General features: G+C 36.5%; 1 protein-coding gene across 1 annotated transcript; it reads right to left on the bottom strand.

Annotated features, from left to right (window-relative positions):
• Positions 1-857: 857 nt before the first annotated feature.
• LOC132545340 (glutamate-gated chloride channel-like) lies at positions 858-14082 on the bottom strand. Its single transcript, XM_060209017.1, has 8 exons — positions 14012-14082; positions 8451-8521; positions 6884-6948; positions 6059-6294; positions 4635-4717; positions 3064-3192; positions 1680-2032; positions 858-1416 (listed from the first exon to the last, which is right to left on the bottom strand). Exons 1-8 carry the CDS (start codon positions 14080-14082, stop codon positions 1276-1278), a joined length of 1149 nt encoding a protein of 382 aa, XP_060065000.1. The 3' UTR covers positions 858-1275.
• Between the last annotated feature and the right edge of the window lie 220 nt (positions 14083-14302).

Raw genomic sequence — 14302 nt, 5'->3', positions numbered from 1 at the left:
CTACACATTTTGACCCTTCCATGGTTGGTGGGTGACTACACATTTTGACCCTTCCCTGGTTGGTGGGTGACTACACATTTTGACCCTTCCCTGGTTGGCGGGTGACTACACATTTTGACCCTTCCCTGGTTGGCGGGTGTCTACACATTTTGACCCTTCCCTGGTTGGCGGGTGACTACACATTTTGACCCTTCCCTGGTTGGCGGGTGACTACACATTTTGACCCTTCCCTGGTTGGCGGGTGACTACACATTTTGACCCTTCCCTGGTTGGCGGGTGACTACACATTTTAACCCTTCTCTGGTTGGTGGGTGACCATGGTGATCAATGCTTGCTAATACTTGGTTTCGGCTCTGCTGATGTCTTCTGTACTATAGCCATCAGGGTGCCCTGCACGTATATTCCGGATAATTGCCGTTTTGTTAACAAACGTCATGACTGAAAGGAACTCTGTCGCCAACTTCTACCGGGAACAGCAATGTGTCTACACTTCGCTGTATGCTCATGGTATTTGGTAGCTTCTTGTTAATGTTCCTCATTGCACATTTCCCGTGTAACCATCGGTTACATTAACACAATGTACAAAGAAACACCGTCAGAATATGGAGCAGTAATTTATGTCCCGTATGGTAACTCCAGTTTAAATGAAATTCGTCTGGACAAAGTAAATGTGCTCGGCAATGTTTAAAACTCTTTCTGTTATTATTAACTATATTCTTACTTGTAAAATAGGTGTACATACAAAAAGTTGAAATGGACGCGTATTTCACACATGAAGTACTTTTTCATTTATCATACTGCGATGCAATATAAACGTAATTGTTCCTCTGTCGCCAGTGAACTTTGTCGCGGGTCGGAATGCAGTTAAATAGTAAAGCTAACCCGTAGATATAATTTAGCTTTAAATAATACAACACAAGCACATAACGATCACGTAGCAATGATATATTAATATCTATCCAATGATCACGTGACACGCTAGAGAGTGCTGTTATTTAGAACGTCTGTACTGGTCGACAAGATTACATGGTATAGTACATTACTTGTTCAGTCTAAAAACAACAATAAATAGATAAATCTTTTCTGGTACTGTTACCATTCTTAATTACAAAACTGGTGTAGATGTCAGAAGTTGAAACCGTTAAAATTCTTATACCAAGAGGTAACAAATGCATTACGGACGAAATGGATATTACGTATTGTCCTTGTCTAGCCCCGAATTATACGTTAACACTTTCAAATTATGGAGATGATTATAATTGTCTTCATTGGATTTCAGACAGACAGAAAGTACGCCCAGTAGATCAGATTGAAGACAACAAATGATGTAGGATATAAGAATTTGACAATACGCTCAAGTCTTTTGTATCTTACACTGGTACACGCTTTCCTTTTAGGCTTTTTCCCCTCTTCCACCTAAAACATGTAATTAAAGAAAATTATCTTTAAAGGAAAATGTGAAACGCGCACTTTGTCGTAGGTAATGCCAGATTTAAATTTTGAATAATTCATTTATGTTATGACTGATAGAGTTTAGCGACAGACAATGAAAAACGGGGTGAAAATGTCTTGAAAAGTAAGGAGATTTACTGGAAATCGCAGTCTGACATGTCACCAAGGTTGTTAGAATTACGTTAAAAATATAGGTGTTATATGTCTTCACAGCAATAATAACTTACTATTAGTTTATCAGCCGCCTGAGCCTTTCTTTGACTGGCGCTGTCTTCATAATGAGCTATTATAAATGTCACTAGCGCCCACACAGTGAACAGCAGACAAACCATCAGCCAGGCATCCACCGCCAAAACGTCTCCATCATCATCAGAGATCACCATCAACCCGACGGTCTGCGTCATTAGTGACAGCACACAAACCACACTTAGCCCCGTACGTGCAGGCACCTGGCGCACATCTATCCACAGGCTAATCCAAGACAAAAATACAACAACGGCGCTCGGCAGGTAAATGCGAACTAGATATACATCGAAATTTCTCCTCAGCAACAAGCTCAGCTCAACGCAAGGTTGTTCATCTGAAATGTGATAAAATGTGTTTTTGTTACTTGTGTAGTTGTAGCAGATGAGCAAGGTTTTCAGCATGTTCCTTCAGTGAGAAGGGAGAGTTGGTATTTAGTATCTGGGTCCCCGTTGGGTTAAACTTCTCTGAGCAAGACTGAAGAACTTCAAAGATTTATTTCTTTTTTACCAAACAGATTTCACTTTTAAAATTTCAGTGCAAGTATTGAAAGACAGTAGATCATAACATTTTCATTTATTACTGACTACAATCGCGAGTTAATCTATGCTGTTCTGTAGTTATTGTTACACTTTAATTTGTTTTGAAAAAAATCAAATGCATACTTCTGCAGATAAAAAAATTGATATTAATTGTAGGTTACCGAAATAGATCTTGATGGTTAGTTTTTTGAAGAGTATTTGTAAAAAGCGACTGAAAGTAGTCCTAACATCAGTTTTGGCCAATTTCTTGCAGTTTAATGTCCTGACTAAAGAGATGTCAACGTGTGTAAATAATGACTATTTTAGCAAGTGTCTCCTACACAACAATACTGAGTTCATTTTGTTACATTTCCGATGTGAAAGTGACACTTCGATAAAAGTCAATTCTGACAACCTGGAAATCGGCGTTTTTGCTTTCTGTCAGTTGTCGGGCTGTTCGGTCAGTGCATTTCGAACGTTTAATGATTTTTTTTATTTTTATTTGAAAGAAGCGTAAAAATATATATATAAAAAACTGTCAAAAAGTAAACACAAGAAATAATATTTCCATTTTGCTGTTTCCTGGTGGGCAAACTGCGTTTTGTACAAATATTTCATTATTACATTTGTCATTTAGAATATCTGTAAATACAAGCACTTTACACAAGTACACAACCGAGAAAAGCTCGATCCAGACTGAAATTGCGTTATATGCCTATCAGATCCAAAGTGGCTATTTTAGCATCTTTAAACTATGTCTAACATGTTGTAATGCAGAAATGGAAAAGTCTTATCAATCATTTTAAACACTTTATTCCTCCTTTTTACGATTTCTATAAGAGTGTACCTAAAAATAAGACGTGTTTGCACGTGTCCACTATAATATCCTCTACGTCGACGTTTGATGAGAGATCTTCGAGCATTTCGAAACCTCCATTTAGCCAGCTCAGGGATATCTCGTCTTTTGTGAATGAATCTAGGGTAAAAACAGTGTGTTACAATTAATACATCGTCAAACAAATACCACAGTAATGTTGCAATGTAACATCTGTAAAATTAAAGGTAAAAATTAAAACAAACTTAAGCTTGTTTTATTTGTAATATCACAGTAATTTTGAAAAAGGATTGCCACAATTTCTCAATAATCCCAGTATCTCTACCGTCTAGCCGAGATACTATGTATATATAAATAGGTTTTATGGTCAATGAGGATGTTTGTTTCAATATGCAACCCAAGCAGTCAATACTGGTATATATTACATATTTACAGTGGTCTTTGCCATCTGCCTTGCATCAACAAATATATTCTGACACACCGCTGCTCTACCATTGTTCTGAATTTTATTTTTGCATTGATTGCCGATATAGACACAGTCGGTCTTTACTCTCAAGCTCGTGGTGTCTTTGATGCCGTGATGGATAGAGCGTATATAAAGGTTGTGGAATACGTGCTTTAAATACTGTAAATCACCTCGATTTCGCGAGCACTTCATTTCGCGGATTTGCCTCTTCAGGCATGTTCGTAAATACACGATTTCGCAAACGCTGACCTAGAAATGACTTTGAACTCGTGAATGATGAGATAGTAAATAGATGGACACTGTGAGACCCGATACCATTAATCCAGTCAAAATAGATGCCATTGTCTTCGCGTATTAACGCGAAAATAAATCTCACGCGAAATAGAAGTGAGAGTAAATACATCCTATTGTCAATATCTTACTTTACTTTTTGATGGGACCCTTTGAAAATGGATAGGTTTATGAGGAATGTTACATAATGAAATGGATAGGTTTATGATGAATGTTACATTTTCATACCGCAGCGTGGTTTTGTAGTTACGTAAGATATATATACTATAGACAATGTAAGAATGCACTGGAACGCACACTGCTGAAGGAACTTTAATCGTAACCTAGGGTGAACCACAGAGAAAAGAAAACCCAAATAAATAAATAAAAACGTGCTTCGCTCATGGTGAGAAAGGTACAGAAATTTCCTGTAATATTTTCTATCAAAATCGCTACAGTTACGCGTCATTTTTTTTACTGAAGTCACTTGAAACTCATTCTCATTTTTATGGTAAGGTCCCGAACTGGATCATGGTCGAGAAATAAAATTTCCATATATTTTTTTCAATATGGTGTAATCATAAAAATCGAATAATTTTCTCTGATCTTATCGTTATCTTGACGGACTGTCGTCATTGAAAGGATGAAACAGCTATAACACACATTTTTTATCATATTGTCTTAAACTGATTTAATTCTTAAATTATACTGTGTTATTCACTGTAAAGTACTTTTAATGGCTGGAGCTGTGTGACCACTGCTAATTAACATGGTAGTATCGACAAATGATAAAGTCGTCAGGTCCATGTTGTACTGCATTACAACGCAAAACAAATACAGATCTTACAGCTTTTGAACCGGACAGTGCAGCGCTGGTTGCCATGAGGAAACTTGGAGTCAGACGAAGGACATGTAATCTGGAGAGACAATCTGAAAATGGCAGAAGGTATATTAAATCAATATTTATCTTTACCAGTAAAAGTAATCTTGTGATTGGTATAGTTTCATTTGAAAAAGCCTACTAACAACATTTATCTAGGTCATAGTTTACAAACCTTTCCTCGTTGAGAATGTTCAACACTTAAGAGTACTTTTTGTGAGGCAGTCATTTACGAAATGCAATGAAATGTCGGGTAAGGGCGCCTCCAACTGGGATTTGACATTTGTTGCAGATAATTTTGATTTTCTACTTTGGCTGTAGAAAATCAATACTTCAAGTTCCGAGTATCACCGGCTAGTCTTGATGTACACAAGAAGCTGTATGATGCTTTTTAAGGCCGGTGTTATTCACTCTTGTTTTGGTACAATGCTTAAATAGGTGTGCAGCGAAAAACAACAAAACAATACCAACATGTCAACATAATCATAATTCAAACTCATATTATAGGGCAAAATATGAACAAAACAAAGATTTACATGTTGACTCATGGAAATGTACAAGGAATGTGTTTCGAAAGAGTAAGCGTCTTCTGCTTCATCGACGACACCCGCCACGCAAATCTTAGTCTAGTTATATCACATTCTCAAATGAGGACTAGGTATATAACGACGGAACCAACAAACACGCATCAAACACGTCTACATTCATATCGGAAAAAGAAACATTTCTCAATGAGATCACTATGACGACCGTAAAACTTCTTATATAATTTTCATCAACCTGCAATGAAATTTCAACTTCCGACTGAAATTTCGTGAAATCAGGGTGAAACTAGAAGACTTTCAGAGGTCGCTGTACTTTATCTGTTCGCAGGGTCCGTAAAATTTGAGTCGATCTTATATAAATCTTTGACTTCCACGGATTTTGCAGTTTGCAGTATCTGTGTATCATTTAACGTTAGCAATACCTTGTGTGCGTTAATCATATTACACAGACTTGCTAGCACTTATGTTAAGAAAACCACTTCCACACAAGAATTAAAACGAAAATACTCCAAGTGGTGGGTCGGATTTAGTATCACCAAGTCACGCGGATTTATTTCGCGGATTTACATCTTCAAACATATTCGCGAATACATGATTTCCCGAATGATGATTTATAAATGACTTACAATTCGCGAATGATGAGGTATTGGATATATGGACTCCGATATCGTAAACCGAACCAGCACGGTTGTCATCAAGAATTAGTTCTATACAAACAATCGCGAAGAATTTGAATTCGAGACTGACACTCCTCGCGTATTAACGCGAAAACAAATCCCACGCGAACTATGATTTACAGCATTCTTATAACTCAATCAAATTTCAAACAAGCGAAACGAAACCAACCTGTTACTCTTGAGAACCGTTCCATTTGGCTGAATCCTAATAAATATATTAGGAAGGATGATGTCGTGCTGTGTTGACATCACAGCGCCCTCTGGATATACATCCGGATTCCATAACAACCCATGATTTCGATATACCAGGGCTGCCGTTGTCTGTCCAGAGGGTAAAGAGGACACATTGAAACATACTCTCGGATCATTCCAGGTCTGTAGTACATGTAGAGTCAATGTTATATCCTGTATATAATAAAATATGATGATAATCAAAAATGTTTTGTGAATACCAGAACTAGAAAAAATCTTGCATGTGTATTTACGTTGTCTATACCAGAGACATATACATAGAATTAGGTCTCCGTCAACTGTGTCATGTGCAGAAATATTTTCGAATTACCAAAAACTCGAATTTTGAAACCTTTAGAGTACAACATGGTTAAACTTAGCGAAGTCCCTCCCACTTTATAATTCTAATTTGTGGACCTTGTCAATTTCATTCACTTATCACCAGGGACGCGGTTACATGTATATACGCGCTCAGCATCAATTATTCTCATCACCAATAACGTTGTCTCTACATATAATTGGGTCTCCTTCAAATCAAGTGCATTTTCAAATTACCAGACACCTGAATTTTGAAACATTTTGAAGAAAACATGGTAACGCACCAACCGTTGTGACGCGCTTCTTCATTTCTTTCTCTAAGCACTAGTTACAAGTTGATGTGTCTAGCTTTCTAGATATCCATCCGGAGGACAAGGTTATCATATGCTAATATTTATTATCAACATGTCAGGAAAATCGCAGGATAATAAAAAGGTTTACTTACGGACTCTTCTGTACTTTTGATTTGAGAAATGCCGACTTTAAGTCTCACATCTATACTCTCACCTCCTGTAAAAGGAATAGGGAGCCTTTTTATCATGTCTATTTGAACAGAGTATGGCTTTCTTACTTAATGAATGCATACATGATTCTGTGTTTAGATGCAGTTTGATGGGGTTATAACTCCTTCAAACCTGGTCGAAGTAATTTTCCCGGCACAGAGCAATAAAGCTCGTTGCAAAAGTAAAATGAACGGAATGATATCTCTTTATAGAAGATATGTTCATGAAACATCAGTAAATGTTGTCCACGTGGTTATACCAAAGAAAAATACAATTTTAGTGTAATATCATATTTTTATGTACATCTATCTTGACAGTGTCTTTAATACATCACTAAACCTTAAGCAGAGAAATAATAAAAAGACCAAATGATGTACAAACAAGGCAATAAATTATGATGGTCTGTATATGCGAGAAGCAAGCTACAAGCCATGTTCTCCGCGCCGATCTTGAGCTATCATAATTTGTTTATCTTTAAATTATCATTAAATTTTTATGCAAATGTGTCCGCTATTAAGGCCTTTCGGTAGACTGGGAAACGATTAGAAATTGAATACAGTGATTCAAGCAATGAGTCGGAGAAGAAGGAAAAAGGAAAGGTGGGGATTTGATTGTTATGTATTACTGCCTTGCAAAGGTCCACTTTAAACCACATTCAGGGTAATATCATGTTTTTTACAGTTTGACAGTGTCTTTAGAAACAAGAAAAAGGACAACAAAAATGATGAAATAGGGAGCATTCCAACTGAACATCAAGAAGACGAGAAAAAAAAAAAAAAAAAAAACCAGCGTGAACATAATCTAAACTAGAATGCAATAAACCTAGAGCAAAGAATAAACAAAAGAAAGATTCACGAGGAGAATATTGAAAAACAAAGGAAATATCAACGTGTGAACATTTCTATTCATATTCAATAAAACAAAGGAAATATCAACGTGTAAACATTTCTATTCATATTCAATAAAACAAAGGAAATATCAACGTGTGAACATTTCTATTCATATTCAATAAAACAATGGAAAAGTACGTACAAAATAAAGATTTACATGGAGAATTTTTAAAAAGTACAAAGATAGGTATATCGGGTGTTCCGGAAGAGTAAGCATGTTCTGCTTCATCAACGACATCCGACATGTATATCTTGGTCGATCCAAGTAAGTAATGTCACGTCCTCAAATGAGAAAAAGGTATACAACAACAGAACCAACAGGCAAGCAATAAATACTCGCAGCTTCGAATCGTAGAAAGAAATAGACTATATCTTAATGACATAACTCTCACGATCGTAAAACCTCAATACAGTTTTCAATAACCTGTATCTCTAGAAACCATGTATTGTAAGTTTGTACGTCAGTTATTGACATTTTGAACATTCAGTTTATAATAGGGTATGGTGGTGTTAAAATGATTGAAATATCATAAACTATTTGCAGATGTAACAAGTTGTACCAGCACTATGCTGTATTAAGTATAGTTGAGATACGTGTACATTAAAAAGATAAATATACCATTCGTAGACCATGGCGGGTTATAGAAATTGTAGGTCTCCTGGGAGAGCCGCTCGTTCAGTGTTTCCCAACTGAAAAAAAAAAGAAAATCAAAGATTCAACGGCAGAAATTATCCAGAAACTAAAATATGACTTATGGGTTAATTCAATCTCCACTTCACTGTATGGCTCGGCTGTGTCTCACTCTAAATTCTGAAAAGGTGTTATTCACTTGTGTCTCTTTTGTACGTTCTTCTATATTTAGATATCAATTCTGACGAATATTCTGACTTTCCCCAGACGCCTCATAAATATTCATGCCCTTATCATCTCCAAGGACTACTACACATTATAATGAATTCAGTTAATCCTTTATCTATGATAATTCTAGTATCTGTGTTGTAAAGTAATATTCAACAAAGTGTCTTTTGTTCAATCCTTTCCGAAAGCAAGGGGTAGACATAGCTGGTGTACGTAATTGCTTGCGATTGACGTTAACCCCGAATATCAAGGTAACATTAGAATAGTGGCATTTTTCATAACATGTGCATGCATTTGACTTCTTTGCTAGAGAGTATTTGAAATGATTATTTTTGTGAATTATGGAATCACTGCACCTCCACAACTGAATATTGAGGATTGTTTCGGGCAATTGGTATTTTCCTTATGTGGTAATTTTCATCTATCAAATAAGCGTCACGTGCGTGTGATCGAAAAAAAATCCACATATAAAAGGTGTTGATTACCTCATTATTTGAATATTTTACTGGGAGGTGTTATTCAGTGATGTGACTATCGTATTGTCCGTCTAGTGACGCCACTTTCACATTAATTAGAACTTCGGCGGTTTGATAGACTAATTTCCGCTTAAAATGAAAGTTTCCTGAAAATGTGAAGGCTGGCACTTTTACAGCTTCACCTTTTTTCTTGACAATTCTCATAGATAAATTGTTTATTTGCACAGCATGACACGCAGGCTAGATAGCATGTCTGTCGGTATCCATTTGTGCAATTATATGACATGTGGGACAATACATTTTATGGCTCTGATTGGTTAGATATTATCGCTACAATTGTACACGATAACAAATGAGTTATTGATTTGTCAGTCATACACAAGTTGTTGTAAAAGGATAATTAATTTGTTGACTTTGAAAAGCTTACAAAATTATTGACATACATAATTGAATGATTGGCACTAAAATTGGCTCTAAAATATGTTACCAATGAAACATTTCAGTGTCAGAAGTGACAGCAAAGGCATGATAGACAGTTATCAACGTCAAGGGCAACAATAAATACAAGTACAATGGTACTCTCTAGGTATCACCTCAAACATATGCATTATGACTGACAATTTGGCAGAAATATCACAAATGGCGAATTATGGTGACAACATCTATTTCCTGTCTACCAACTACATTGTATAATTATCAATCAGTCATATTATCTATGCGAAAATAAAGCAAATCTACATACCAGTCAACACCCTATAGTGTTAATAAAGATCGTTGGCTGACAAATCTACATCCCAGTCAACACCCTTTAGTGTTAATAAAGATCGTGGGCTGACAAATCTACATCCCAGTCAACATCCTATAGTGTTAATAAAGATTGTTGGCTGACAAATCTACATCCCAGACAACTCTCTATAGTGTTAACTCTCTACAGTGAGAACTCCACAAGGACAACATTAGTATATCAATAAAACGTACACACAAAGTAGCAGGCCTCAACATGCATCACACATGATTTTATTCTGTTCTGAAATTGTCCACCCTAAAATTGATGATCATTTTGGGTAATCGTATCGGTACAGTTATATCTACAGTATAATTGTAATGTGAGGGACAGATAGAGGTTATCAGTAAAAGACAATTATTTCTCTCTCTAAATGTATCCTGATGTAATAATGACAGCAATTTAACAGCAACATGGTATGCTGTGTGAAGCTGTTTGTATGTACATGGACTGATAATGATCAGACTATGTAAGGCGACCAATTGGTTCCCACTAGTTAAATTTCGTACCCAGATCATCCCGTCCGTTGATTCTATACCAGAGCCTTGAATGACATCTCAATATATCACTAATCATAATCGACGATATGAACATGATTAGCCATGTTTGATGTCTCTCACTGGTACTGTATATGCTTGAACAATTCATCACTCGGAAGCAGTCGACCTTTTCAGGAATAGTCGATAATAAAGATACGTTGACAAAGCTATCACGTCACACATAGTCGGTTCTGGTATACCGTCAATCGATATTTGTTAGTGAAATTATCATTTCTTTTTTACTTCTACCTTCTATATAAAGTGTCATTATATGATGATTTATTCAAACTATTTTGCTCACATTTGTATTTACTAACTAGTACGGAGTCTTATTGTTAGTAACCCCATATTCTATAGACGACATAGCTTATTATATATAATTATTGATACCTGACTCTCTAGGTAAATGTATATTTAGCACTTTTCATTGTTTCCCGGCAAAATTGCTAAAACATCGTATCCAACCGTTCAATAGTCGAAACCGGACACTTACAACCATTCAAACGATTGTAATAAAGCCTCTTTCTGATCGTGATTGCTTATGTACATACGTCCCATTCTCAGCACCCACTGGCTATCAAGCTTATCGCTATACCATCTAACAGAGTGAAACAAAGGGCGGTAACTCTGGGATATCAGAATGATACTTCCAAACAGGACAAAAGTATTATATACCTTTTCAGCACCTGATTACTTTGGATAAGGCTTCGTTCATCGCGTTGGACCCGGGGAACACCTCGGGGAAATAGGTTTGACTGCTGACTGATGATGTACATAAAGATGTTTGTTGTTGTACTATGTGTTTTTTGTTGCCATAATGGAAAACAGATATTAAACATATTTGTATAAATTATCTTAACTATTTCATTGTGTACACTGTTCATTGGTCAGTTATTCAGGTTTACACTCGAATTGTGTTCTCGCTGGATAGTTTGGATTCCCTTTTCCTACAGAGGCTACTGTATGTTAAATATTGTCATTACAATACAGTTTATAAACATATTATGGGTAATCACCAACAGATTTTGGTATTTATCACGCCAAGTAGTAATTTGTCTACACATATCCATACCGCAGTCGTATGCTAGGCGCCTAAATTGTTACACTTGTTTCTCTACAACAGCTGCAATATGTACATTATATTTACATCCTCTATATTCGTGGGCATTGTTTGCACTTTACCAAAAATTATCTCCGCATGCTCCTGTTTTGAAAAAAAAAAAAAACATACATAGCTATCATCTGTTAGTAATGATGACCAGGACGGGGAACGTTTTCCATATACGTAGCTTATATCAGTAAACAAGGATGACAAGGATGGGGACGTCTTCCATATACGTAGCTTACATCAGTAGGTAATGATGACAAGGATGGGGACGTCTTCCATATACGTAGCTTACATCAGTAGGTAATGATGACAAGGATGGGGACGTCTTCCATATACGTAGCTTACATCAGTAGGTAATGATGACAAGAAGGTATGGGGGGGGACGTCTTCCACGTCTTCTATAGGTAATGATGACAAGATGGGGGACGTCTTCCATATACGTAGCTTACATCAGTAGGTAATGATGACAAGATGGGGGACGTCTTCCATATTAGTAGCTTACGTCAGTAGGTAATGATGACAAGGATGGGGACGTCTTCCATATACGTAGCTTACATCAGTAGGTAATGATGACAAGATGGGGGACGTCTTCCATATTAGTAGCTTACATCAGTAGGTAATGATGACAAGGATGGGGGACGTCTTCCATATACGTAGCTTACATCAGTAGGTAATGATGACAAGGATGGGGACGTCTTCCATATACGTAGCTTACATCAGTAGGTAATGATGACAAGGATGGGGGACGTCTTCCATATTAGTAGCTTACGTCAGTAGGTAATGATGACAAGGATGGGGACGTCTTCCATATACGTAGCTTACATCAGTAGGTAATGATGACAAGGATGGGGGACGTCTTCCATATACGTAGCTTACATCAGAAGGTAATGATGACAATGGTCGGGACGCCTTTGATATCGCCTTACCTTGCGGTCTATTAGTGTCTCATGTAAAACTCTTCAACTGCTGTTCGTCACATATGAAAAATTTTCTGAAATGTTTTATCTATTTATCTATGCATCTATGCATCTTACATCTCTCATTTGGAAGGAGAGTACTCATATATCATTTTGGCTTTCATGAAAACACAATGCCTGCACCCATACTGAATTACTTCACTTAGTCGAAGGATACGGATGCTTTAGCACGGGTCACCAATTTTTCTGGTATTTCAGATATACAATATGTATAACAAACAAGTTTTCATCAGTGATATATATGCGTCAAATGATAATGTTATATATCATCATAGTTTAATTATCAATGAGGTAGTCAATGTCACCCCTTAGTCACAAATGGGTACCTATGTACATGACACGGTATATACACATAAATATGTCAAGGACATGACCTAGGTAGAACCGAGGTTAGCATGCCATGTATCTCATAGAACAAACGTGCCAAGTCATGCTGAAAGACATCATTTTACGAAAGAAATGTCTCCGTAATAACGAAAATTGAGAAGTTAAATTTTAAGTTCAGTTATATGTATCGTCATCATTTGTAGATTCAATGTGCGTGTAAGGCTTCATTTCTCGTATAGTCATCGTTTTATTTCAGCCATTAGTTACTTGAGATTGTAAGACATTTAAATCACTTAATAGCTTCGTTAATAATCAGATAGATATTGTATTGGGTTTTTCCCTGTCTTTCTTTAAAGCCTGTTTAAGTGTCTCGTATATGAAAACATTTTAATTTCGTGCACTTTCCACTTTTGACGACCATAACAATTAAGGTAGAAACACCTGTTTTAACGAACATCAAATGATAACCTCCGGAGAATTCATTCCAAATAAATCTACATGTATACTTTCCAAATACCGATCTAGCTGGTACGACAACATTCAGTTTGTAGTAGGTATCTGATACTGCAGCCTTTATATATATATACATATATATGCTTGTAGGCATTGCCTTGTTCCTCATCCTTCCTATTGTTTCTATTCAGTTTCTATTGACTTATAAGTGTTACACACTAATTGATCGAGGCCTTGATATCAGCTTCCCTGAAATCGAAGTCCGATCTGTCGGTATTTCGTCTCTGATCTGAGTAATGATATCTCATAGAATATCAAGTACACTACCTTCTCAATAATACAACCCTTGAATATTTGAAACACAAAATGTACATAGGAAATACCATCAATATAGAGTACATCCAATAGCATTACCCAAAACTAAGTGTATCATCGCCAAGTTATATATCCAGTTATACGTGATAATGTTCCATTTCTTCAACCTTCACTGTTTACCATAGTATTTTTCAGTATGAGTCACCTTCGGATTTAAAAAACTTGAACTGAACACGTGTCACAGTAGTATGGCCAAACATTTAACACAAATATATATCGTAGATAGAAGATATCAACCTGAGCTTGATGATATAATATCCATTTTGATGTATGTAGACTTACCTGATATTACAGGCAGCTTGAACTTGGTAGGAGACTAATAAAAGATTCAGAAAAGCCAGGTACCCTGCCATCACCGCTGTTATCCGTGACAATGACTGCCACACAATATTACCACTACTGTCGAACAGCCGGCAAAATCAGTGAACCTGACTCTCTGTAGCTTGGTGTCTGTATATAGACCATAATTTTGTCTTCCGTTGTGGTTCCACAGTGGTTGCTTTACAAACAGGGATTCGTGCGTAACAAAAATATATCAGCGAAAAGAAGTAGTTTTAAAGGCAGGTGAAAAAC

This window comes from Ylistrum balloti, unplaced genomic scaffold (genome assembly GCF_031769215.1).
Source record: "Ylistrum balloti isolate Yb309-2 unplaced genomic scaffold, AGI_CSIRO_Ybal_v1 Utg369840, whole genome shotgun sequence".
Lineage (NCBI taxonomy): Eukaryota > Metazoa > Mollusca > Bivalvia > Pectinida > Pectinidae > Ylistrum > Ylistrum balloti.
This window is presented reverse-complemented; position numbering and strand designations above follow the sequence as displayed.

Bases quoted from the DNA above. Each gene is read 5' to 3' on its own strand.
- LOC132545340 (XM_060209017.1), bottom strand. From the start codon at position 14,082: ATGGCAGGGTACCTGGCTTTTCTGAATCTTTTATTAGTCTCCTACCAA. The intron at 8,522-14,011 runs GTAAGTCTACAT...TTTTTTTTTCAG, and splicing joins CAAGCTGCCTGTAATATCAG to TTGGGAAACACTGAACGAGC. The intron at 3,193-4,634 runs GTAAGATCTGTA...TTTTTACCCTAG, and splicing joins CACTGTCCGGTTCAAAAGCT to ATTCATTCACAAAAGACGAG.